Source organism: Lepidochelys kempii, chromosome 1, assembly GCF_965140285.1.
Source record: "Lepidochelys kempii isolate rLepKem1 chromosome 1, rLepKem1.hap1, whole genome shotgun sequence".
Taxonomy (NCBI): domain Eukaryota; kingdom Metazoa; phylum Chordata; order Testudines; family Cheloniidae; genus Lepidochelys; species Lepidochelys kempii.
The window spans coordinates 271266919-271287812 of NC_136380.1; the positions used below are offsets into that span (position 1 = coordinate 271266919).

At 40.1% G+C, this 20894-nt stretch overlaps 1 protein-coding gene across 5 annotated transcripts in view; it reads left to right on the plus strand.

Annotated features, from left to right (window-relative positions):
- The window catches only part of EEA1 (early endosome antigen 1), a 136419-nt gene that overhangs the window by 38420 nt on the left and 77105 nt on the right, over positions 1–20894 (plus strand). For 4 of the 5 annotated variants that reach the window (XR_012156717.2, XM_073327558.2, XM_073327559.2 and 1 more), the window contains 6 exons: positions 6206–6260; positions 6375–6434; positions 7386–7425; positions 8277–8417; positions 8506–8627; positions 14783–14938. Coding sequence is in view for 4 of the 5 variants with exons in the window: in XM_073327558.2 (XP_073183659.1) it covers positions 6206–6260; positions 6375–6434; positions 7386–7425; positions 8277–8417; positions 8506–8627; positions 14783–14938 (574 nt within the window). In the remaining variant the exon portion in view is untranslated. Of the gene's footprint in view, positions 1–6205; positions 6261–6374; positions 6435–6456; positions 6521–7385; positions 7426–8276; positions 8418–8505; positions 8628–14782; positions 14939–20894 lie in introns of those variants that run through there. The other variant, XM_073327561.2, reaches the window with a different exon arrangement.

The following is a 20894-nucleotide window of genomic DNA, read 5'->3' on the forward strand; positions in this document are numbered from 1 at the left end:
GGTATGGGATCTTGATGACTTCACTCAGCTGAACATGCTCATTCTATTAAATTCGCTAGCTGTAGTGGAGCTGTCAAAGAGTCTTTCTCTGTAGCTCAGCAAAGGAAAGAGTACACGTTAACATTTGAGGCTTTTAATGTTTTGAATGTTTTTTTAACATATTTCTCTTATTACATGTAAAACAGATTATTTCTGCTCAAATTGGGGAAACAACCATTCAAATAAACTAATAAAAATGATTTTTCTAGGATATATTTTAGAAAGTAACAAGTAGCATGACTTAATAATGACATTAAAAATGAAGTAGGTAGGGCTAATATTAAATACCCTCCCCAGTCATTCATCAGTTAAGACTTGTGAACATAGGGGTGAAGGCTGGGGATTAGGCCTTTGGGAAGAAGTGTACTTTAAGATGTGGGTCTACTCTTAAAAGTGAGTCTGTACAATTGGCATTGTAGGTTTCCATGTTTATTTTCATCTGCTTATCAAATGTGCTCAGTTTGCAAGTAAAAAGATGGGGATTCTTTTGTTCGCTTTTTTTTTCTGTCTACGTGCCAGCCCTGCAAATTCAGCATAGTCTCTGAGAGTCAAGCTGAGTCCTTTCCATCTCGTGTATCATCACCAGTAATTAATAAAGGTTCTATAGGTCAAATTGTGCCTTCAGTAACACCTTGTCTTCAGTGAGGTTGCACAGGTGTAACTGACTGGAATGCAGTAAACAATTCTGTCAATGATACACAAGATGGATTGAATCCACAGCTCACTCAGTCTTAGTTTTGTTGTTTTGCGGGAAAAGAAGGCAAAGAACAATACAAATTTACTTTGTTCACTAACGTGAGTAGATGTGACCATCAATACGCATTGGGAACAGATTTGCTGAGTAAGATAATGTTTTTATAGTCATTGTCACACATCACATAAAAGAGGAACTTAAAGTATATCTGGATCAAGGATGATATATCAGATTTAGGGGGGCTGCAGACAGAAGTGGGAGAAGGACTGGGAGTCATGTAGCTCAAGGGGAGCAAAAAGAAATAAGAGTTTCTTGTATACAAGGGCTTGTATACACAGGAAAGATTTACCAGTTCTTAAGATGATATAGTTATACCAGTATAATTCCTTGTGTGGACACCCTTTTAGTGCAGAATAAGAGTGGCCTTTTCAGTTTAACATAAACCTCTTTCCAGAGTGACATAAGCATAAATGAGGAAAAAGACTCTCTCTTACTGAAATGAGTGTCCACATAGAGAGTTATACTGGTACAGTATAAATATATTGGTTTAACTTCATGCCTCAAGTTATACCAAATAAAGATTTCCATTTAGACAAGGCTTAGAAAGGTGAAATATAGCTAACTATTTTGGAATTGGACCAGGAAAAGCACATTATTGTGAAAAGTGCCATTTTTTTTAGTAAAAGCCAAGGTGTGAATTTAAACTGACATAGTTATATCAGTATAACCCCTCTGCATGAACACTTCTGTTCAAGTATAAGAGAGCTTTTTCAGTTTAGCTTAAACCTCTTCCCAAATGACACAAACTAAACTAAAAAAAGCCATTTTTATACAGAATAAGTGTGTCCACACGGGTGGTTATGGTGGTATAACTATATCTGTATGAATATGTCAGTATAACTGGTCAAACGTTCCTGTGTAGAGAAGACCTAAATCCCATTATTGCTTTAAATAGATAACTTACAATATAGACATAACTAGTGAGACACTAATAATATTTATCAGAGATTTTCTTTTTTATTTAGTGACCCTGAATTGTTGTGTAGTGTTTTTTGTATCATCCTTTCGTTGTGACTGGGGCCTCAGATTTTTACTGCATACCAATAATAAGAGTAAGAAATAATGTAGTGTTGGCAGTAATATGGCTGCTTCATTCCACATTAAGGGTGGCTGCGTTTCAGTGATGTGATGTGATCCTTATGTGTATAGCTTTCTAATTCATCAAAATGAATTGAGATTTTAGAAAGGTGCTATGCAAACTGATTAATAACCATTTCCTCCTCATATTTCGTTTTCCTGGGCGACCTAGAACATCAGGCTTCTTAGTGAAATTTGAGAGTTACAAGCCCCAGGGTTTTGAATGTCAGCGCACTCAGGCCCTCAAATTGGTATAACTATTGGGCACATTGAATTGCTTCTTGTGTTAAATATTATATAATTGCATATTTTAGAACAAATAGGGTAGCATACTCCTAGCATTGTCCCTTGACATTATATGGGAAATGAGGGGGAACTAACCTGCACTTTTAATAACATGGACTATAACACAGCTAAACATTTTAATACACTATCTTGCAATTCTAAAGTTCTATTATTTAGTTGATACAATCCAGTAAAACAGAATATAGGACTAAATCAAGTTAATTTGCATATTTAACCCTTCAACTGTTTTGGGGTCTGTCTGACCCCAGTGCACACAAAAATTTAAATAAAAATTGGTATGACAAACCTGTATTTCTTCATACGTTAAGTATGCTCAAATTAGGATGGGGTCAATCTTCCCACATTGGTTTTATTATCTTATCTATTGTGATTTTTGTGTAGCAAAAAAAAGTCACCAAAAAGGTAACGGGGTCAGTTAGAACCATATAATATTAGGGTTGGAAGAGACCTCAGGAGGTCATCTAATCCAATCCCCTGCTCAAAGCAGGACCAACAGCAACTAAATCATCCCAGCCAAGGCTTTGTCAAGGCAGGCCTTAAAAACCTCTAAGGATGGAGATTCCACCACCTCCCTAGGTAACCCATTCCAGTGCTTCACCACCTTCCTAGTGAAATAGTGTTTCCTAATATCCAACCTAGATCTCTCCCACTGCAACTTGAGACCATTGCTTCTTATTCTGTCATCTGCCACCACCGAGAACAGCCTAGCTCCAACCTCTTTCGAACCCCCCTTCAGGTAATCAAATCCCCCCACACTCTTCTCTTCTGCAGACTAAATAAGCCCAGTTCCCTCAGCCTCTCCTCATAAGAGCCCAGCCCCCTAATAATTTTCGTTGCCCTCTGCTGGACTCTCTCCAATTTGTCCACAATCTTTCTGTTGTGGGGGGACCAAAACTGGATGCAATACTCCCAGGTGTGGCCTCACCAGTGCCGAATAGAGGGGAATAGTCACTTCCCTCGATCTGCTGGCAATGCTCCTACTAATACAGCCCAATATGCGATTGGCCTTCTTGGTGACAAGGGCACACTGCTGACTCATATCCAGCTTCTCATCCACTGTAATCCCCAGGTCCTTTTCTGCAGAATTGCTGCCTAGCCTTTCGGTCCCTAGTCTGTAGCAGTGGATGGGATTCTTCCTTCGTAAGTGCAGAACTCTGCACTTGTCCTTGTTGAACCTCATCAGATTTCTTTTGGCTCAATCCTCCAATTTGTCTAGGTCACTCTGAACCCTATCCCTACCCTCCATCATGTCTACTTCTCCCTGCAGCTTAGTGTCATCTGCGAACTTGCTGAGGGTACAATTAATTCCATCATCCAGATCATTAATAAAGATGTTGAACAAAGCCGGCCCCAGGACCAACCTCTGGGGCACTCTGTTTGATACTGGCTGCCAACTAGACATCGAGCCGTTGATCACTACCCGTTGAGCCTGACAATCTAGCCAGCTTTCTATCCACCATATAGTCCATTAACCCAATCCATATTTTTTTAACTTGCTTGCAAGAATACTGTGGGAGACGGTATCAGAAGCTTTGCTAAAGTCAAGATATATCACGTCCACCACTTTCCCCATAGCCACAAAGCCAGTTGTCTCATCATAGAAGGCAATCAGGTTGGTCAGGCATGACTTGTACTTGGTGAATCCATGTTGACTGTTCCTGATCACCTTCCTCTCCTTCAAGTGCTTCAAAATGGATTCTTTGAGGACCTGATCCATGATTTTGCCGGGGACTGAAGTGAGGCTGACTGGTCTGTAGTTCCCCGGGTTCTCTTTTTTTTCCCTTTTTTAAACTATATATGGGCACTATATTTCCCTTTTTCCAATCATCCAGGACTTCCTAGTTAGACCGCCTCAATGTTAGTCAGTGGGAAAAATGAAAGTACTACATTTCCAAGGTCTTTGGGGGTCTCCTGCACCCCAAATACATGAACAAAAATTAAATAAAACATGATAGGCAAGGCACTGACTCTTTTTTCCTTTAGGTATTCTCAAAGTATGATAAGGAGAGCTTGTTAGCATTGGTTTTATCTTCATACTCTATTGTGGTTTTAGTGTAGCAAAAGCGGTCATTCAAAAGTTATTGGGGTCAGTTAGACCTGAATTTAATTATGCAACTATTCCAGCACAGATGGTTTTTATGTTGAGGCAGCAGTTATGATATGATTATATCAGTCTTTCAGCATTGTTTGTATCTTCACTGTTTCAGTTTTTTTTTGTCATCCCCCTCCTCCCCAAAAAAAGTACCAAAAGGTTCTTGGGGATCTGTGAAACTTCAGATAACATTTGCCTCATGTATCATCACAGTTGTCCAGCAAATTGAGTTTCTTCGAAGATAATGCCATCAAATTGGTTTTCTGGGACACCTACAGTTGCTAGGAAGAGTTTCTGGGGAAGTAACAATTGTCAGATACATTTTCTGACAAATCCATGCTTGACAGATGCTGTGGCTGGGGCAAAGACGCACTATTGGATTGCACATGCACACTGCATGTCTGAAGGCATATGTTGTTTAGATTTTGTTGAATCACAAGTGGCATAATACATCTTCAAATAAGAGACGAATGTTTCTCAGGGACCTGGGTACAGAAATTTTTAGTGCACTGGTACATGAAAGGAACATTCAAGCCTTTCCTAAGGCTTCTAGGGAAGTAGTGTCCAGTGTCCTGGATACTGATCCAGAGACTAATGGGGAAAATGTTGCATCTGTTCCAGGCAATGAGATAGAAAAACACACAAAAAATGTGTGAAGTTTAAAAACTTACTATTTTTAGAACATATGTCACCTGTTAGCTCCATTTGTTCAAAGAAGTAGGCCATTTATTGCAACTTTGCTGTGTTTGTGCCTTTTATATTGTTGCTGTTGCTATCTATTTTTGTTGTCTAAACATGGAGTCAGTTAGCTCCCAATACCTGTGGAGTGTATTCCTTTTTTAAAAACGTGTTTCATCATGGGGTCAGTTAGACCGCAACACAAGTACTGTGTAATGTGCTTCTTCTTCGAATAATGTCCCTAGGGCTGCTCCACTGCAGGTGTGCTTGCAGCTCTGTGCTGTTGATCGGTTGGGAGATGAATCAATTAGTTCATGTGAAACAGGGAGGTTACCTTAGGAGTGCATTTTGGATGTGGCCTGAGTGTAACCTTGTCCTGAAAGAATACCTGTAGGGGGGAGGTGCACTGGAGCCGCTATTTCTCCTGGCTGAAGTAATTGCTGTCAGGAAGGCCATTTTCACTGAGAGGTATGTAAGTGAATAGGTGGCCCTGGGTTCAAAAGGAGGCCTAGTCAGTCATCTCAACACCAGGTTTAAGTCCCATGTGGGAGTAGGAAGTTAAGGGGGCTTAGCACACTGACTAGCCTCATGGTGCAGCACAAGGAAAGACAGTGCATGTGTGGGCCTAATGGACGCTGCTACTGAAGTTCTCTGATCAGCAGCCCAGAGATGCAAGCACACCTATAGTGGAACACCCATAGAAACACACATCTCGAAGAGTCGTCATTACTGCACAAGGTGAGTAACTTCTTCTTCTGAATCTAGAAAGTTTTAACTTATTCATAATTTTATAGTTCACTGGTTACAAGTAAAGTCAGTTTGAAATGCATCCCATGTGTTATCTCTCCAATTTTCACATATTAGGGGTCTCCAAGACCCCAATATGGAAATAGTTGGATTATTTTTGGTCCAATACCAGGGTTAAAAGAAAATTCCATAAACCGTAATGCAATTACTCATTCTGAGAATAGACCAAATACATTAGACTAAAAATTATTAAGATATTTAAGGTGACTAAGCACTTTTAAAATCTGGTGATTAGTCTGAAAATGAGATAATGTATGGGAGTTCAGTTTGTATTAAATTAAAAAAAATAAAAAATGTGAGACTGTATTAAGACACTGATCAAATGTGAGGTGTCCTGTATCCAGCTTATGTAATAATAAAGCTGAATAGGAGCTATTACATGTACTGGAAGTTTAATCAACAAAATTTAACAATGACTTAATTCATTTCTCAACTCCTGGATCTTTATTCAGCAATGAAATATCGCTACTCCGACAAGAAATTCAAGACTTGCAAGCTTCACTTAAGGTTGGAAATTAATTTTATTTTAATATAGTTCATGGTTTCAAATTGTGAACTGTGCTAGCAGCTTAAATTGTGAGTTTGTAATACACTTTCTCTTCCCGGCCCCCCCTTGTTTAGGAGGAGAGATGGTACTCAGAAGAGCTGAAGAAAGAATTAGAAAAAGTGCAGCAGCAGCAAGTAATTGCTTTAAAATTCTTGAAGCAGGTTTACAACAAGCAGTTTATTATCATCTTTGACATCGAAGATTAATACCTTGTTGTAAGGCACGTGGCCCAATTCAGTTAGTTCCATAAATTGATTCCTGAAGTGTTTTAAAAAATCGGTTGTCTATACAGTGAAATAACTGTGAATGAGGTTAAAGGGATGTTAAAGGTGCTATGATTGTTCATGACTACATGCCCTTTAATTTCCAGTCAGATTTTTCCTCACAGTATGCTCATTCAGACCATGCCCAGGTTATCTGTCTCTTCATTGTTATTGCATCTATTTGAGAAGTTGTAGTTTTATTGCTTCCAAAGTATTTCTGAAAATGGCAATATAATCTTAAAAACCTCCAAAATCTTCTCCAAAAACATCCACCAAACAAAGTTAATTGTAGCCTCTTTTACCTTATTAAACTTCCCTCCTGAAACAATGGAACTCTAATTTATTTTCATATATAGAAGAGTTACTTCAGAACTGATTTATACAAACCTCAGAAATAGGAATTAGGGGTGAATTTCGCTCTATATGTGAAGGATTAAAAGTATAGAATTGCTTGAACCTTTTGGGAAAATCTCTCTTTCCTTTCTTGCTGCTGCTCCTTTTGCATGTAATAGTGCGTATAACAACATATATTGCTGTAGAGGCAGATTTCAGTATAACAGAAGGCTTGTTAGCATTGGAGTCTTGCTGTTCTGCATCAGTATGATAGCTAAGTGATATAAGATGATGGAAAGTCGTCTTGGCCTTTTCTGTCCTAAATTGCTTTGCAGCATTGAAGCACATAAGTCTATATTTTTGTAAACTTTCTAGAGGCTTCAAGTATGGAATTCTTTCAAATGCTCAGGAAATGTCTGCTATTGAAACTTTTGTTGTTACCTTTACTGTCTAGTGACACACTTTTTCTTCATTTTTTCTTTTCTTAAGGAATCTAAACCTGATGGAGTGACAACTTCTGCATCTACAGGTGAGAAATATTTTAATAGAGAAGTTTCTACATTGTATTGAAATACTACAGTACTGTATGTTAGAAAAATTAAGTTAAGTGAAACTTCAGACTGGATGAAAAATACTTTTTCCTATATTGAAAGGCTAAAATGGTACAATTATGTAATGTCTTCTCTTGCCTACATTTTTTTCAATAAGTTTATAGGGACACGTAAGGTTGCCTTATTCATTTTTAGAGTAAAGAAACATTAGAAAGAGGTTGATTGGTTCCATCATTTCTAGGATAAAGGAGGTGAAATTATTGTGATAATAAAAGTACTTCTGATCATGGTTTTGATTTTTGAACATGTTCTTAATCATTTTAAATATCCAAACAGCCATTGTGTTGAGGAAGACAGAGTGTTGACATTTGAATTAAACCAATTGTCCATGCTCATTCTGTTGATTTCAGTGCCAGTCTTCCCTGCTTGCTGCCAAAGAAAACACTTTTTTTTAAAATCTGCATGTTTATAATTTTTTTGTTCCATGTTATATTTGCATGAGACACTCATGTAATGATAACTTTCTTATGTACACACACAATCTCTGGCTGATCCTTATTAACTAACTTCTGACTGCACCTCAGGGCTCAGAAATTAGCAGTGTACAAAAAGTGACCAAAATGGATAAACTAATTTCCAATGGTTAGCTAGATTATGAGCTCATTCCTTAAAATGCTGTGCTCACCGTCCTGTTCCAGCAAAGCACTTGAGCACATGTTTAACTTTAAGCATATGAACAATCCTATTGAAGGTTAAGTGAGCTTTGGTGAGTTACTCATTTGTAATGCTCTTTTATCAACACGAGTTTCTGTATAACCTCTGATTTTAGTTTTTTCAATAAATACTGCTGTTTTTGAGCTAGAAACATTAGAACGGCAACTCGAAGAGACCCAAGTAGAAAATTTTAATATTAAGCAGATGAAAGACCTGTTTGAGCAAAAAGCCGCACAGCTGGCTACTGAAATTGTAGGTAAGTACATAAAATTATTATGCAATCCGTTCTTCTTTTAATTAAAACCTGAATGAATGATCTTTTGCATAACTTCCTTCTTAACTAGATATTAAGGCAAAGTATGATGAGGAAATGAGTCTTCGTGAAAGTGCAAAGCAGAAAGTGACAAACCTGATGCAAGAACTACAGAAAGAGAGAACCATAATAGAGGATTTAAAGACTGAACTGGTAATTCATACCACATTTTTTATTATTTATTTATTTTTTGATTATGCCTTTCCCAAATGAGAAGGAGAGGGTTTTCAGTCATTTGCCCATTCTAAACATAATATTAAAATAGACTATCATTGTTTACTTGGACAGTGATTTATTTGTGAGAGGAAGAGGGGCTCAGAAAACCCCCTCTTCTAAACTATCTATTCCATTGCTCTAAACTTCCAATAACTTCCCAGCCAAGGAATGTATGTTCTGCCTGCTCTGGTTATTCAGTGATTTGCATTATTGTTAGGTATGCATGACACGATGCTTGTTTGTGCTCTGTTCAGAGGCCTGTGTGTGGCTTCCTTCATTTCAGGACTTTCATAAACAAAATATTAATCCTCATACGTGTTTTACTTAGGCCTAATTTTGCAACCCTTACTGACTATGATTAGAATATACTCATGTGAATAGATCCATTGTTGTTGACTTTAATGGGTGTCTCTATATTAGCCTTTTTCCCCTCATGTTTTTCACTGTTGCTGCCACCGGGCAACTGCATTCATAAGAGCAGCTCTGCTCAGACCTCGGTGATGTGCTGGTTAAAAGGCTGGCAGCTGTCATCACTTTGTCTACACTGGTGTTACCGTTGTTGCTCGTGGCTGCCCAGGGCACATGTATTCCAATAGTGTGGCTCCACAAAGGCAAAATACTAAAGAAAAGTTATTCCTAGTAACCCTTTTTCACAATCATGGTCTCAGAAGAAGCTACCCAGCAGCCTTTCTTCTATATAAAGAAAAGCAGAGTAGCCAGGAGGTGTCTTCTAGCCTCCTGTCATCTTCATTCACTCACTCAGCTGTGAAACTTGGACTCTGGATTTTTCTTTTCCTCTTCTGTATTGCTGTTGATTAGTGGCCTTTCTTCATTCCTCTGTCCACCCCTTCCTGCCACGGCAATCCTTCAGCTGCCCAACCTCACTCTCCCGGCCATTGTGCTTCTGTCCCTCCTTCTCCCCTTCCTCTCTGACTCCCGTCTCATCTTTATTCTCTTTCCTGTTCCCTGTCCAACACCAACAGTCCCTTCCTCCCACCCACTTCAGCTCCAAGTGCTACTTTCCACTCCAAAAGCTCACCTAAAACATTTTTGGGGTAACACATGTAAAACAAATATGTAAACAACCCATGCAGTGGTGGTGTTGCTGTGTTGGTCCCAGAATATTAGCAAGACAAGGTGGGTGAGGTAATATCTTTTATTGGACCAACATCTGTTGGTGAGAGAGACAGGGTTTGAGCTACATAGAGCTCTTCTTCTTGTGTGGGAAATGTATTCAAAGTGTCAGAGCTAAATACAAGGTGGAACAGATTGTTTACATAAATAGCTAACACATATCTCAAGGGATCATTCGAAGTAAAGTGACCTGTTAACAGCTCTCCAGTCATGGGGAGGGAGAAGCTGGAGGTGGATTTTGTGGTTTATAGGTTGTTGTAATAAGATGTAAATCCAGTGTCTCTATTCGAACTATCATTTTAGTGTCGAGCAAAACTATGAATTTAAGTTCCCACACATGTCTTTTGAAGGTGTTGTCCAGGTTTAATCATAGAATCATAGAATATCAGGGTTGGAAGGGACCTCAGCAGGTCAACTAGTCCAACCCCCTGCTCAAAGCAGGACCAATCCCCAATTAAATCATCCCAGCCAGGGCTTTGTCAAGCCTGACCTTAAAAACTTCTAAGGAAGGAGATTCCACCACCTCCTTAGGTAACACATTCCAGTGTTTCACCTCCCTCCTAGTGAAAACGTTTTTCCTAATAGCCAACCTAAACCTTCCCCACTGCAACTTGAGACCATTACTCCTCATTCTGTCATCTGCTACCACTGAGAACAGTCTAGATCCATCCTCTTTGGAACCCCCTTTCAGGTAGCTGAAAGCAGCTATCAAATCCCCCCTCATTCTTCTCTTCTGCAGACTAAACAATCCCAGTTCCCTCAGCCTCTCCTCATAAGTCATGTGTTCCAGTCCCCTAATAATTTTTGTTGCCCTCCGCTGGACATTTTCCAATTTTTCCACATCTTTCTTGTAGTGTGGGGCCCAAAACTGGACACAGTACTCCAGATGAGGCCTCACCAATGTCGAATAGAGGGGAACGATCACATCCCTTGATCTGCTGGCAATGCCCCTACACATACATCCCAAAATGCCATTGGCCTCCTTGGCAACAAGGGCAAACTGTTGACTCATATCCAGCTTCTTGTCCACTGTAACCCCTAGGTCCTTTTCTGCAGAACTGCTGCCTAGCCATTCGGACCCTAGTCTGTAGTGGTGCATGGGATTCTTCCGTCGTAAATGCAGGACTCTGCACTTGTCCTTGTTGAACCTCATCAGATTTCTTTTGTCCCAATCCTCTAATTTGTCTAGGTCCCTCTGTATCCTATCCCTACCCTCCAGCGTATCTACCTCTCCTCCCAGTTTAGTGTCATCTGCAAATTTGCTGAGGGTGCAATCCACACCATCCTCCAGATCATTTGTGAAGATATTGAACAAAACCGGCCCCAGGACCAACCCTTGGGGCACTCCACTTGATAGCGGCTGCCAGCTAGACTTGGAGCCATTGATCACTACCCGTTGAGGCCGAAAATCTAGCCAGCTTTCTATCCACCTTATAGTCCATTCATACAGCCGATACTTCTTTAACTTGCTGGCAAGAATACTGTGGGAGACCGTGTCAAAAGCTTTGCTAAAGTCAAGGAACAACATGTCCACTGCTTTCCCCTCATCCACAGAGCCAGTTATCTCGTCACAGAAGGCAATTAGATTAGTCAGGCATGCCTTGCCCTTGGTGAATCCATGCTGACTGTTCCTGATCGCTTTCCTCTCCTCTAAGTGCTTCAGAATTGATTTCTTGAGGACCTGCTCCATGATTTTTCCAGGGACTGAGGTAAGGTTGACTGGCCCGTAGTTCCCAGGATCCTCCTTCTTCCCTTTTTAAAATATGGTCACTATATTAGCCTTTTTCCAGTCTTCCGGGACTTCCCCCGATAGCCATGAATTTTCAAAGATAATGGCCAATGGCTCTGCAATCACATCCGCCAACTCCTTTTGCACTCTTGGATGCAGCGCATCCGGCCCCATGGACTTTTGCTCCTCCAGCTTTTCTAAATAGTCCCGAACCACTTCTTTCTCCACAGGGGGTGGTCACCTCCTCCCCATGCTGTGCTACCCAGTGCAGTAGTCTGGGAGCTGACCTTGTTCGTGAAGACAGAGGCAAAAAAAGCATTGAGTACATTAGCTTTTTCCACATCCTCTGTCACTAGGTTGCCTCCCCCATTCAGTAAGGGGCCCACACTTTCCTTGACTTTCTTCTTGTTGCTAACATACTAACATACCTGAAGAAACCCTTCTTGTTACTCTTAACGTCTCTTGCCAACTGCAATTCCCGGTGTGATTTGGCCTTCCTGATTTCACTCCTGCATGCCCGAGCAATATTTTTATACTCTTCCCTTGTCATTTGTCCAATCTTCCACTTCTTGTTAGCTTCTTTTCTGTGTTTAAAAGATCAGCAAGGATTTCACTCTTAAGCCAAGCCATATTTACTATTCTTTCTACACATCAGGATGGTTTGTCCCTGTAACCTCAATAAGGATTCTTTAAAATACAGCCAGCTCTCCTGGACTCCTTTCCCCCTCACGTTATTCTCCCAGGGGATCCTGCCCATCAGTTCTCTGAGGGAGTCAAAGTCTGCTTTTCTGAAGTCCAGGGTCCGTATTCTGCTGCTCTCCTTTCTTCCCTGTGTCAGGATCCGGAACTCGACCCTCTCATGGTCACTGCCTCCCAGGTTCCCATCCACTTTTGCTTCCCCTACTAATTCTTCCTGGTTTGTGAGCAGCAGGTCAAGAAGAGCTCTGCCCCTAGTTGGTTCCTTCAGCACTTGCTCCAGGAAATTGTCCCCTACACTTTCCAAAAACTTCCTGGATTGTCTGTGCACCACTGTATTGCTTTCCCAGCAGATATCCGGGTGATTGAAGTCTCCCATGAGAACCAGGGCCTGCGATCTAGTAACTTCTGTGAGTTACCGGAAGCAAGCCTCTGAAAGAAAGAAAAGGAAAGAAAGTTTCCTTTGAGGAAGAGGACAGATAGGTCAGATATAGAGTGATCGCTTTTGTGAAAAGTGTTCACCCATGGGTGATACCATGTTTTTGTCTTTTATCGTTTTTCTGTGAGAGTTCATTCGAGAATATAGTGATTGTCTCATTTCACCCACATAGTTGTTATTGGGGCATTTACTGCACTGGATGAAGTACACCATATGTTGTGATAGGCATGTGTAGGACTCATGGACCTTGAAATGTGTGTTGTGGGGCTTGTTGATTATAGCAGAAATGGAGATATGTCTACAGTTTTGCATCTGTTCTGACAATGTCTGGTGCTACTTTGAGTTGGTGGGCCCTGATCTGTAGGGAGCTTGTGTCTGATGATGAGCTTGGAGAGGAGTTGCGGGGTTGTTTGAAGACCAGAAGAGGAGGTTCAAGGAAGGTTTATTTCAGGATGTTGTCCCCATTGAGTATGAGTTGTAGTTGTTTGATGATATACCCCGTATGGGTTTTAGTGTGGTGTGGTAGGTGGAAAGTAGAGTTGTGTGGTCAGAGGGGGTTTTATTTCTGTACTGAAGCAGGTTCTCTCAGGGTGTTTGGATGGCCCATTCCATGATGCTATCTACTTCTCTGGTGGAGTGTCCTTGCTTGGTGAAGGTGGTTTTAAATGTATATATCCTGGACTTTCTCTTCAGAGCACATTCTATGCTATCTGAGTGCCTAGCTATAGAAAACAGATTTCTTGGTGTGTCTGGATCTGTGAAAATAGGTGTGGTGATCTGTGGATTTATTGTATATAGTTGTCTGTAGGCTTCCATTGTTGAAACCGGTTGTGATACCCTGGAAGTTGATGCTAATGTGGGAGTGTTCTAGAGCAGAGGTTCTCAGTGTTTTTCTTTCTGAGGCCCCCCCAACATGCTATAAAAACTCCATGGCCCATCTGTGCTACAACAACAACTGTTGTTCTGCCCTGGGTCTCAGCAAGTCTAATGCCGGCCCTGCTTGGTGGACCCCCTGAAACCTGCTTCGGGCCCCCGGACCTCTGGTTGAGAATCACTGTTCTAGAGAGAGTTTAGTGGATGGGTGGTGGTTGTTGACGTTGTGGAGGAGTTTAGGTCATTTGTGTAGAGGATAAAAATGTCATCCATGTATCTCAGGTATATCATTGGTTTTATGGTGCATTTGTTCAGAAATTCTTCTTCAAGGTGGCCTCTGAAGATGTTGGTATATTGGGGAACCATCTTAGTAGCGATGGTTGTTCCCATGGTTTGGCAAAGGGACTGTTTTTTTTTGCTGAATGTAAAATAGTTATGGGTGAGGATGAAATGGATGAGTTTGGCAATGTGCTTTGGGGTGGATTTCTGAATTCATAACTTTGCTAGACTCCAAAAAATCATGGACTGAATAGAGATACTGAATTTATGGCTTATTACAGCAATCTATAACCCACTAACCCTTCCTTCCCGCAACTTCCCTCTCCTTCCCCACTTTACCTTGACTGATCTCTGGAAATATGTGTTAACTACTAGGTTAAACAATCTGTTCCACCTTCCATTTAGCTGTGATATTGTGAGTACATTTCCCAAACCTGACAGAGTGCTCTGTGTAAGCTCAAAAGCTTGTCTCTCTCATCAACAGAAGTTGGGCCAATAAAAGATATTACCTCACCCACCTTGTCTCTGTGATGTATGGCTGGGATTACCACCCTGGCTGCTTTGCCTGTAAGGTTTATCTTTTCCTTCCACTCCTCATCTGTTCTGTTGTTCTTTTGTATTGTAAGCTCTTCAGGGCAGGGACTCTGTCTTTATGAATGTGAACAGAGTGCCTAATGCCTCACGCCTGATTAGGTGCTTTGGGTGCTACAGCAATATATATAATAAAAACACTGATAAATAATATCATTCTCTGTTTAGATAAAAATGAAAGTGTATCTTAAAATAAAGAGTCTGGAAATAACTTAAAATAGTTTCAGCAGGAAATCTTAAGAAATGAATTTGAAAGCTTTTGCAGAGAGTGAATATGAAGCGATACTGAAAACATATGTGTCAGTATTAGAAATCCTTATAGGTAGTAATTATTGTTATGCTGCCTTTCAGCTGCAAAGACCTGGTGTGGAGGATGTTTCTGTTCTAAAGAAGGAGCTGGTCCAAGTTCAGACATTGATGGACAAGATGACTTTGGAGCGTGAGAGAGAATCAGAGAAGCTGAAAGATGAGTGCAAGCGTTTGCAGGCAGAGCACGCAAACTTGGAGGTAATGAAGCCAAACAAAAAGGCTTAGAACATGTTTTAGCTTTCCCATGATTTTCATATGATAATGATGAATGTTAATCCATCACACTGAATAGAACTTTGCTTTCTTCCCTAACTAGTCTGGTAGGGAGTGTTTCATTAGATTAGAGTAGGTTGATACAATCTGTGCATTGGTATCCAGACAATAAAATCTTTTTAAAAAAACTCTCTTTTTAGCATGAAAAGTTAGTTTTGTACAGCCATGTAGAGGAGAAGCAACCTCCCCTGCTGGCATATGTAGTGGTCTCTCCAGTGAGGCACGGAAACAGAGCAATAAATTTCTGCCTCAAAAAGACAAAAAATATTTTGAGCTTTCCTAAATTGTGTACTGTAATACAGAGACAGAAACTAATTGTTACCTAAGGTTAGGGTTGCTACTTAACATTAAAATTGAAACATATGTTTACAAAACAGGGTTACAGTTTTAAATAACCTCCATAGCATATAAAATATATGAAAATGAACCATTAATGCAAGGTAGATAACTATTTAAATGTTCTCACAGTTCCTGTAGTCCCTTAAATAAATGTACATGTGTTTGTAGAATATGCATTGTGATTTTTTTTAATCAGTGTAAATTCTGTGCCATTTTTCTACCCAGCATTAACCTATTAATCAGAAGCCTTTTGACACTTACCCTTTATCACATCTATATTTTGCATATAAATTACAAACCTTAAAATCACTCACATACTCCCTCTGCCCTCCTACCCCACAGTATCCTTCAGTTCACCTGCTCATTATTGGCTGTAGAAACCAACATTTTGCCTATTATCCTCCATATACAAACCAGAAACTAAGCTCTTGCCAGTCCCAACTACCTGTTTTGGCCAAGAGACTCCGATATATCATGTCTCATCCTTCATGGTCAGACCAGAGACACAACTATTTTTCTTCGTCCACTATTCCATTCTGAGGTTGAAAACAAAATCTGTTACTTCCACCTTAATTATATGTCCTGGAAATATATAGTCCTGTATCTCCCCATGCCCTTTTTTCCTGTTTATCCTTTCAAAGTGAGACTTCACGTTCCATATGAGGTAAGATTGTAGGTGGGTTTTTCAGAAGTTTTTCAGAAGTGCTCAGTGTTGGCCTAACCAGCATCTGTTGAACTCAATGGGAGCAGAATTAGACCAGTGTTGAGAGGTCTGAAAATACTTAACAATATTTCCCCAATCATGCTCTACTCAATAGGTCACAGATCTCAGTATACCCTTTTGATTAAATGAAGTTACTACATTACCTAATCACCTAGGAAGAAGAGAAAGGGGGTCAAAGAAACTTGGAGAATGTTTGGTGTTTTGACCTGTAATCAGTGATTTCAAATATTCTCAAAACTGTTGTTCCAATAAGCATTTCCTGTTAAATGTTAGGTGGGTAGATAATGGAAGTCTGAATTAAGGTTGTTTTTGGAATGTGCAATGTGATTTTATTTTTACACATGCATGTTTGTTTCAGAGAATATCTGAACTGTGAGGATACTTGAATACGTATCTACCTTACTTTAACTATTCATTCCAGACTTTTAAATGCTTAGGCTTTCTTAAACTGGAACAGTCCTTGGTGTGAATATGTTTGCACTTCAGCGAGAGGTAGCAATCTTAACACCTATAATCTTGTTGTAATTTTTGGCTTGGATCAAAAAATTTTGGTGAGGAGATGCTTGTGCTAAAAGTAACACATTTATCTGTCTGTTAATTTCCTTCTTTTGAGTATAGGGCCAATATGGAACTCAGGAGCTCTGCAAGGTCCCCACTCCACCATGACTATGTATTTCCCTATCCTGTACAGCTCAGAGAAGCTTATACATTTTGCAAGTTACCCCAGTTCATGCTGTTCTAGAGACCTTTGCAATGGTGCAGAATAACTGACCCCTTTAAGCCCTCCCCCACCTCCACCCTCCTGGTTCATCTGCCCTGTGGAATTTCGGAGCTCTACAGATTCCAGCTCCTCCTTCCTTCCTCTCCCCTGCAGAGCTTTAGAGATGTGTGGAGTAACCAGTTCTCTCTGCCTTGTACTGTTTTTAAACTCCTCAGGGTTCCTGTCATCTTCTCTTCTTTCCTTGCCCTGCAGAGACTGTACAAGGCATTCATGGGGCCACATGAATTGTATAAAGAGTACAGTATTATACCAAACAATAAGTCCAGTATTTTCTTACTCAAGTTTTAAAATATTTAGACTAAGGAGAAGCCATTCACAGGCTTGATCAAACATGTATGTGAAGAAAGGAATGTTGCAGTTGGGGCCCTGAGTATACAGTAACTCCTCACTTAACGTTGTAGTTATGTTCCTGAAAAATGCTACTTTAAGCGAAGTGATGTTAAGTGAATCTAATTCCCCCATAAGAATTAATGCAAAATGGGGGGGGTTAGGTTCCATGGAAATTTTTTTCGCCAGACAAAAAACTATATTTTGTATATATGTATATACACTGTATAAGTTTTAAACAAACAGTTTAATACAGTACACAACAATGATGATTGTGAAGCTTGGTTGAGGTGGTGGAGTCAGAGGGTGGAAGAGGGTGGGATATTTCCCAGGGAATGGCTTACTGCTAAATGATGAACTAGGACTCTATGGAGATGGGGGGCAGGAGGACATGCCTGCTTGGCGGCTGCTGCACAGGGAACTTAGGGGGGCATCCGGTCCATCCTGGTTCCAAGCTCCCACCAGCTAGCTCCAACGGGCTACTCTTTCTGCAAGCAGTGGACAAAGCAAGCGGCTGCCAAACAACATTATAAGGGAGCACTGCACAACTTTAAATGAGCATGTTCTCTAATTGATCAGCAACGTAACAATGAAACAGCGTTAACCAGGACAACTTTAAGTGGGGAGTTACTTTAATTGGTTATATGGCCATGTACATTTCTGCCTCATTTTTGAGTATAGCACAATTGTACTTCAGAATTTAAGCTTTCATTTCAAAATGTTGGCTATCTAGTCTGTATGTTTCAAAGACCATCTGAAAGTGTAAACTGAACATAAAGTGATGTCTGCCAGATTTTGCAAAACTAGCTCTAACAGAAATATGAACTGTTGCTGTTCATCTTAATGGATGGAGTTACATATCAAAATGGCTAACTATTTCACTGCATATCATTTAGCAGAAACAATCTAGTGTTTATTATCTCTCTTGTTGGATGTAGTAGCAGATATAGGGGAGAAGGGTTGCATTGGTGTCACTATGACAGGTTTCAGAGTAGCAGCCGTGTTAGTCTGTATCTGTAAAAAGAAAAGGAGTACTTGTGACACCTTAGAGAATAACAAATTTATTAGAGGGTAAGCTTTCGTGAGCTACAGCTCACTGTATACATCCGATGAAGTCAGCTGTTGCTCATGAAAGCTTATCCTCTAATAAATTTGTTAGTCTCGAAGGTGCCACAAGTACTCCTTTTCTTTTTATTGGTGTCACTAGTTATTCTCATGCCTATGTATGGGAAATCTTGGTGGGGCTGGGGGAGGGAATTATTGACTAAATTTCCAGTTGTGTGTTTGCAGTGAAATTAGCTATCTATGAAAAATTGGATCGTTACTATTTAAAGTGAACCAAAGACAATTGGTACAATTTAAGTGTTAAAGTACGTAGTGGTAATTCATTCTTCTATAAAATGTTATCTCCTCTGTGTCATAATCTTTAACATATCAGTGACTGTAATGTGAGACAGGTAAACTACATTAAAATAAAACTTTGCTGTCTATGAGAAGTGATATTAGATCGAACAGATTTTAAAATCAGTAGCCTGAATTCCACTTAGCTTTTTAAAACTAATAAAATGTGTTTGTAAAAGTGCTAGATTGAGAACACTGGAAACTGAAGCTTCTACCCATGGAATGTGTATAGTAATGGTGGTGAAAGCTTCCCCATGCCCGTAATTCAGCCCTGTTCTTGAGGGATCACTTCTGGGGCTGAGAGAGTAATTCAGTCTCTGACTATTCAGTCTGTGGAGCATGAGGGAGTTATCTGTATTATTTTCTGACAATCACATTTGCCTCAGTTTACCTGCTGGATATTATGCTGCCTGATTTCATGGAATTAAATCAAAGGAGGCTGTTAGGAGGGAACTAATGAGAAATGAAACAATTACAGAGATAAGATACCTCCAGAGAGAATACAAAGGGTCCTTAAGGGAACAGTGAAAGGCCCCTTAATTGGGAAATGCCCATCTGCCTGGCTTCAAGCAGGCTAGCAGGTTAATTTCTCCCAGGCTCAAGCCTAGTTTCAAAAGGATATTAAACCATGGAAGACCCTAGCCTAGAAAGGCGGGGGAGTGAATAAGCAGCAGTGGTTGAAGAGGAGTCTCCGTATGTATGTCTCCACTGTGTTTGAAAATCCATCATAGCGAGTCTCAAACCCTGGGTCTACAGACATGGACTCGCACTATAGCATTAAAAACAGCAGTGCAGATGTTGCGGCTTGGGTTGGAGCTAGGACTCTAAGGCCTGGGTGAGGAGGTGGGCCACAGCCTCCCCTTTTTACCAGCCATGTTAACATGGGCTTCAAAGCCCCAACCCAAATGTCTACACAGCTGTTTTTAGTGCCATAGCGTGAGCCATAGTCTATCGACCCAAGCTTTGAGACTTGCTGCCATGGGTTTTAAAACACAGTGGAGACGTACCCTCTGAGAGTGAGACATTGACAGAATGTAGAAGGGCTTTCTGTCTCTCCCAAATCAGCAGTAGGGGTGGCTGGGCTGAGTGGAACTTACATAAAACTTGCACAGAAAGAATAAATTTTAGGTAAGACCCAGGTGTATAGGCCTTTTATTGTTTTATCTCTTTCTCTACTTGCTGTGCACCCTTGAGTGAATAAAAAATTCCTTGTTTTGAAGAAGCTATTTGAGTCACTTTAATCAGCCCATGTCACTGACCCTGGAGGGAAAGGGTTTACAGTAGCTAAACACACTTGGGCCTGTTGTGTTAACGTGGTTGGTGAACAGGGGGCTGCAGCCCAAGACCTATTCTGAGAGAGGTAGAATGCGTGGTTCCACCAAAAAAGGGGTGAAGGTAGTAAAACCTATCTCCAGACGGATGCATTCATGAGGGATCAAAAGGGGTCTGAAGCACAGCTGATCCTGTAACTATAACACAGTCCTTGATCTTTTTGCTTAGAATGCTGAGAGTGCAGATTGAGAATCTAACTAAAATAGCATTAAGAACTCAAACCATATCTTCTCATGTTCGTAGTATCGGTTTCCAGAGAATGTAATTTTAAAAAAAGAGAACTGTATAGCCTGAATTGAGAGAATAAGAAAAAAAATCTTACTGTTTTTAATGGATTTTTTCCTTTAAATACTTAGAAACTAAGTAGTTTTGAGGTGAAAAAATTTACTGTTTCCATATTTGTGACATTTCTGCTCTAATTGTTGGCTTTGTGTTTGTCATCTTGTGCTTGGGTTTTTTGACCTTCATTGCTAAGGATTAAAAGTAAGGAGCAACATATGGAACTAAATTATCATTTTGGCATTAACTAATTAAAAACTCTTGAAAGAATTCTAATTTTTCATATTTAAAAATCACTGATCCAGCTGTATGCTGAGCTCTTCTTTTGCGTTTCACCGTCTCGCCTTCTTATTCATTGGCTATTGTATGTTGTGCTTGTTATGGAGTTATACTTGAAAAGATGGCAGGTTGCTGTCTTCGTTAGATTAGATTTGATTTTGGGATCCTCATAATTATCCCATGTTTAGTTTTTCACTATAGTGAATCCCACATAATAAATCTTCTGTTCAGCACCTAAAACACATAAGACCTTCTCCAAAAGCCTTTGAAATCAATGGAAAGACATGGTTAACTTCACACACTGTGCTTAGCTTCATTCACTGCGGATAGTCTCACTGCAGTCAAGTTTAGCATGTGTGTGAATCTTTGCAGGGACTCATTTCACTTATTTATATATGGGATAATTGCCTACCTGGCAT